General features: G+C 47.8%; 1 protein-coding gene across 1 annotated transcript; it reads left to right on the top strand.

Moving 5' to 3' along the window:
• The first annotated feature begins 2,191 nt into the window (after nucleotides 1–2,191).
• Nucleotides 2,192–5,678, top strand: GZMH (granzyme H). The gene is given in 6 exon segments (XM_002824624.5): nucleotides 2,192–2,446; nucleotides 3,597–3,744; nucleotides 4,253–4,388; nucleotides 4,594–4,851; nucleotides 5,244–5,348; nucleotides 5,351–5,678. Coding segments are annotated over 6 exon segments (753 nt in total). The 5' UTR covers nucleotides 2,192–2,391; the 3' UTR covers nucleotides 5,402–5,678.
• The last annotated feature ends 758 nt before the right edge of the window (nucleotides 5,679–6,436 follow it).

Below are 6,436 nucleotides of genomic sequence, written 5' to 3'. Positions count from 1 at the left end.
AGACCCAGAAAAGCAGTAACAGCCAATGCAGTCCAGTGGTCAGAAAGTCCCATTCCTAGGGGAAGGGGGAGAGCACCACAGCAAAGGATCACCCCATGGGATAATAGAATCTGAACAGCAGGCCTTGAATTCCAGACCTTTCCACTGAAATAGTCTACCCAAATGATAAGGAACCAGAAAGATAATTCTGGTAATATGACAAAACAGAGTTCTACATCACCTCCAAAAGATCACACTAGCTCCCCAGCAATGGATCCAAACCAAGAAGAAATCTCTGATTTGCCAGATAAACAATCCAGAAGATTATTAAGCTACTCAAGGAGATATCAGAGAAAAGTGAAAAAACAACTTTAAAAATTAAAAAATATATATATACATATATATAGGATATGGGTGAAAAATTCTCCAGAGAAATAGCTATCATAAAGAAAAGATAATCACAACTTCTGGAAATGAAAGCCATGCTTAGAGAAATACAAAATGCACGGGAAAGTTTCAACAATAGACTAGAACAAGCGGAAGACAAAACTTCAGAGCTCAAAGACAATGCTTTCAAATTAACCCAATCAAACAAAGACAAAGAAAAAATAATTTTTAAAAAATGAACAAAGCCTCCAAGAAATGCGGGATTATGTTAAAGTCAAACCTAAGAATAATTGGTGTTCCTGAGGAAGAAGAGAAATCTAAAAGCTTGAAAACCTTATTTGAGGAAATAATTGAAGAAAACTCCCCTGGCCTTGCTAGATACCTAGACATCCAAATACAAGAAGCTCAAAGAACACCTGGAAAATTCATCACAAAAAAGGCTATCACCTAAAGTCCTATCCCAGTTCTGTTAAAGTAATAGCAGGAATAGCACCTTATAAATACCTAGAAAAATAGTAGAAAGAAACATGCTTAAGCATTAATAATCATCTCTTGTGGTAGAATTTTTGGTAATTTTAATTTTATCATTTACATGTTCCTACTTAACTATACATATATATTTATATATATACATATACATAAATATACAAGCATATGTATATATACACATTTTTGTTTATGGACAGCCTATGACTGTGAGCCAAGGGACATCAGAGACATGGCTCTCTGGAAACTGAGAGAATACTTAGTGGACAGTTTTTTGTTTGTTTGTTTGTTTGTTTGTTTTTGAGATGGAGTCTTGCTCTGTCGCCCAGGCTGGAGTGCAGTGGCACGATCTCAGCTCACTGCAAGCTCCACCTGAGTTCACGCCATTCTCCTGCCTCCGCCTCCCGAACAGCTGGGACTACAGGCGCCCACCACCACGCCCGGCTAATTTTTTGTATTTTTAGTAGAGATGGGGTTTCACCATGTTAGCCAGGATGGTCTCGATCTCCTGACCTCATGATCCACCCGTCTTGGCCTCCCAAAGTGCTGGGATTACAGGCATGAGCCACCGTGCCCGGCCTTAGTGGACAGTTATTATCAGGATGATCAGCATCCATTTTTCCATCACCTGGCAACAACAACTAGCATTTCTCAAGGCAAATCCCCTCCTCATTCATAAGCACCATAGATGGAGTGGAACAGTCCCCACCTCAGTTTAAGGAGGGCTAAATAACCAAAGCATAAATCAATCAGTCCACTACACTTCAATGGACCCAATGATGTCTCATTTTGGTTCAATAAATATCAAGTCCAGGACTTTTGTGCAGAACTGTGGAATAAAAAAAGTTATCTTTGTCACAGAATATTTATATTTAAAGAGAGGATTCTAAATATTCCAAAAATATGAATCCGAGATAGTGGTAAGATAGGAACGGGTTGCCATTTGGAGTATTTGTTGGGTGTGCGCAACTCTGCATACTGCTAAGGCAAGTCCAGCCTCCGTCTCACACCAACAAGCAGATTTCCCCACCATGGCCCTTACCATCTTGTGCTCTAATCACAGATTTTCAGTCTACTCTTGCTAACCATCAACTCTTCAAGGGCAAGAGCCATGTCTCTCATATCCCTGGATCTGGCTTGCTAAATAATTATTCATGATTTTATCTGAGTAGAAAAAGAGCCAAGAACTGAGAAAAGGAGACATTCTTGGTTCTCTGTCACTGAGGAGCTTCTGCGGTACCAGCCTTTCTGCTAGCTGCAGCCACAGCTTCAACAGCTCCACCTCCTTGTTCTTTATTCTCGCTTTCACCTTGTTACTCAGCAGCAGGGGTGTAAATGTGACAGTGCCATGTCAACTTAAACCAAGCCAGAGAATTTTAATAAACCACCTTCTATAATGACACCCATCAAAACCAGAAGGGGACAAGTCTAGGAGGTCTCTGAGGTTACTGTACCCATCCCTCCTTCATCTCCCTCCAGCATTTGTTTCTGGAAGGAGTCAACACCAACAGCTCTGACCTGGGCAGCCTTCCTGAGAAAATGCAGCCATTCCTGCTCCTGTTGGCCTTTCTTCTGACCCCTGGGGCTGGGACAGGTAAGTGACTATCCCTATTCCAGAGGCCTGAACCCATCTTATAAGATACCCTGTACCCATGAGCACTGGTCAGGAATTTTCCTCAATCTGAGCCCACTTCCCATTCCACACCCAGACTTATAAATCTGAGGCTAGATAGAGACTCAGCAAAGATCAAAAAATGAAGGGTGTTCCCTAAAAGGTTTAGTAGGTGTTAGCGTCTCCCTAGACCTCTCCTTTATGACCTGGAGTGTGGATTGTTCTTAGAAAGGCATTTGGTAGGGAATGTGAAGCTAAAAAAGATAAGTAATTATTACTCTACACTCCAACCCAGGAAAGAGGAGCTCAGACACCAAGTTGCAGTCATAGGAGTTTTCACTGGACCCAGCCTAAGAACCACTTAAATTATTCAGTGCCCCCACCCAGTCACCCCTGCCAGGAGAGAAGCCCATGGTGCAACTGATCTCAGAGGTGGCAAGATGACTGTGTCCATAGCTCTCCCGTTACCTTGGCTCCACCTAGGCTTTGCAATTCATTTTTAGTTGATTTCTCCACTTCCTTCTGCCTTTGCAGGCCCTCGGCTACTCCACTGAACTGGTGATAACCCCCTCTAACATCCCTGAGGTCCTGAATCCCACCAGCACTACCCCCACTAAACCACAGCCAAAGGCTAATTGGAGGCTATTCATTTATGCACCAAACAACACTTACTGAGAACCTAGAATGTGTTCGGCCCTGGCACATGAGAATTTTAGAAAATCCAACTCCAGAAGCTCATGGGTAGATCATTAGAAAATGGCACCAATCAGGAGGACAGCAGAGGCTCAGAGGGATCAGAGAGATCCACTAAAAAGGAGGAGCCTGGCAAGTCCTGTCCAGGATCCTCTGGGGCTCTACCATTGTGAAAATAGATCTTTCTTCCTCCATGTGTGTTTCTGCAGTAGGATGCAGAAGTCAAGCACTGTCCATTCTTTCTGAGAGAAGGTTCTGAGACCTAAAGTTCAGAATAGCTTGCTCTGCCTGCAAGGAGTGCTGCCTGCAGAGCTCAGGAGGACCCTCCCTCACTGTCTGCAGCACACAAAAGACTTCATCCTCAATCACTGTCGTCCTAAGCCTTCTCTCCTGACTGCAGCCATCTGCAGCTACTTTATCTTCCAGTCTTTCCTTTCAGAGGAGATCATCGGGGGTCATGAGGCCAAGCCCCATTCCCGCCCCTACATGGCCTTTGTTCAGTTTCTGCATGAGAAGAGTCGGAAGAGGTGTGGCGGCATCCTAGTGAGAAAGGACTTTGTGCTGACAGCTGCTCACTGCCAGGGAAGGTAAGGAGAAGCACCAGCTCACCTCCTGAGTCCCCCCTACAGAGACCCTTGTTTTCTCCTGGGGACTGCTGCCCAGGGGAGCTTCCAGAGTTCCTGGTAACACAAGCCCATGAAAGCTCATCAGAGCAGCCATCTGGGAATAAGACTAAGATGATGAAAGGCTGAGAAATAGGACAGGGTCAGAGGGTCAGAGGTCAGAGCAAGTGGCATGGTTTCACACGCTGGCCCAATAAAGCAATGGTAAAGGTTGAATCCACGCATTAAGGATCAAAATGCAAACTCGAGCAATTTCATGATATTTCCTGAAGGCAAGAGAGAGCCCCCAGAAGCCCTACGCTTCATGTCTTTGTGAAGTAGAGGGCACAGTCACTCAGCCCTGGAGCCCTCCGGTCCCCTCAACTTCCCCTCAACTGCAGCCTTACCCTGCCCCAGCTGTCATCTGCTCTTCACTGCTCCTGGGCTGTACCCCTGTGACTCCACCCCCATCCTCACTCTGCTCTCTGTGCAGATCCATAAATGTCACCTTGGGGGCCCACAATATCAAGGAACAGGAGCGGACCCAGCAGTTTATCCCTGTGGAAAGAGCCATCCCCCATCCAGCCTATAATCCTAAGAACTTCTCCAACGACATCATGCTACTGCAGGTGAGGCACACTCCTGCCACTCTTGCTCTTCTTGGTCCAGTTGGTTCCACTCCCACTGTGATGCCAGCCCTTTCCTCCTTTCCATCCTGACCTCTTGGCCAGTTCCTGTGCCTTAGAGGAGAGGGAAGATCGTGCAGCCCCATCACTGTGTCGGGGCCCAGAAGGCCACTGCCTGACCTGGACTTTCTTGCTTCTTCCCCACCAGCTGGAGAGAAAGGCCAAGTGGACCACAGCTGTGCGGCCTCTCAGGCTACCTAGCAGCAAGGCCCAGGTGAAGCCAGGGCAGGTGTGCAGTGTGGCTGGCTGGGGTTATGTCTCAGTGAGCACCTTAGCAACCACACTGCAGGAAGTGTCGCTGACAGTGCAAAAGGACAGCGAGTGTGAACGTCTCTTCCCTGACAATTACAGCAGAGCCACTGAGATTTGTGTGGGGGATCCAAAGAAGACACAGGCCGGTTTCAAGGTTGGGTTTCCAGCCTCTACCCAGAAAGACCACAGGGAGAGAGGAACTTGAGGGAGTTCTGGGGCATGACAGTGGCCAGATCCTTATGCTCTCAGCCCAGAGCTTGGGCAACCTGTGTCCCCCTGGAATCTAGTCTTTAGTCCACTCCTTGGGTGGATTGGGCTGGCTGGAGGGGAAGGATCTGTCATCCCACAGTCACTTATCACCAAAGTGTCCGTGAGAATTGCAGAGAAAGGCTTGGTCTGGGGAGAGCCAGAAAGCACAGCCAGGGCCATGCTGGAGACCCAGGACTGAGGGAGGTGACAAGGCCTGCCTATCACTGATGTCACACAAAATCCATAACAGACCACCCATCCCAGGGAACACTAGCTCAGTCTTTCCTCTGTTCACAGGGGGACTCCGGGGGACCCCTCGTGTGTAAGGATGTGGCCCAAGGTATTTTCTCCTCTGGAAACAAAAATGGGACACCTCCAGGAATCTTTATCCAGGGCAGGAATAAGAGATAAAGAGAACAATGCCCTGGATAAAGAGAACAATGAAGCGCCTCTAATAGCAGGCATGAGACTAACCTTCCTCTGGGCCTGACCACCTCTGGGACAGAGGCAAGAATCCCCAAGGGGTGGGCGGTCGGGGTTGCAGGACTGTAATAAATGGATCTCTAGCGTAAATATGACTGAAGTCTTATTTATTCACTGAACCATCTTCAATATGCAACAACACTGCTCCAGGCAGCCATCTGCTGTCAGTTCTGGCTTTTGCTTCTTCCTTTCTCCCCCAGCCCTCCCTCCTCCCTAAACCCCATGCTGTACAGTTTTTTTCACTGATTTCTCAATCACATGTCTTTGATACTGAACCCTCTGTTAGAGCTGGTTTGAACTCCATTATAAACAAACATTCTTCACCCCTCTCCCCTCACAAAAAAAATAAACCTCTCTGGACGTTAGGGATTTCTTATTGTCTCTAAACCAACCACCTGCTCCCCTAACAATGTAGCAGAGAATGGAGCAGGGCAGTGGAAAGGAAATAACTCCAGGGACCCAGAAGGCCAGGGGCCATGCCATGAGTACTCAGTTTCCTATTTCCAGGGCCTGTCCCTCCAATGGGGGCAGGCTTCTCCCACAGCCAGGTCTGCCTGCAGCTTAGGAGGTTGAGATGCTCCTCTGCACCTAGGTCCCGTTTCCCTGCCCTGGGCCCAGCCCTGAGCTCAGTCAACCTTCTTTCTTCCTGGCCGGCCTTCCCAGCTCCCAAGAGTTTTTCACCCAAGTGCCCCGGCTACCAGTTTCTTCCCTTCTAGCTCATCCTGTTCTGAAGCCAGCCTCTCTCTCACGTCCCTAACAGAATTCCCAGCTCTGTGTGAATTCTTCTCTACTGCTTGTCCCAGCCAGACCTGGGCTGCCAGCCCACCTGATGCTGATCAGAGGAGGCAGCTCTCACCTTCCACCTGGGCAGGGCTAGCTGAGGCCCTCAGTCCAGTGCAGCTTTCCCCAGGGTCTCAGGCAATCGCCTTCTGTGGAGGCACTCAGCAGCCTCAACATCTTTCGGCCTAGCCTGGCCTCAGACGCAGACTCCCCCTGTTGGCAATCTT

Source organism: Pongo abelii, chromosome 15 (assembly GCF_028885655.2).
Source record: "Pongo abelii isolate AG06213 chromosome 15, NHGRI_mPonAbe1-v2.0_pri, whole genome shotgun sequence".
Taxonomy (NCBI): Eukaryota; Metazoa; Chordata; class Mammalia; order Primates; family Hominidae; genus Pongo; species Pongo abelii.
Note: the sequence above shows the minus strand (reverse complement) of the source record. Positions and strands in the feature narration are given on the sequence as shown.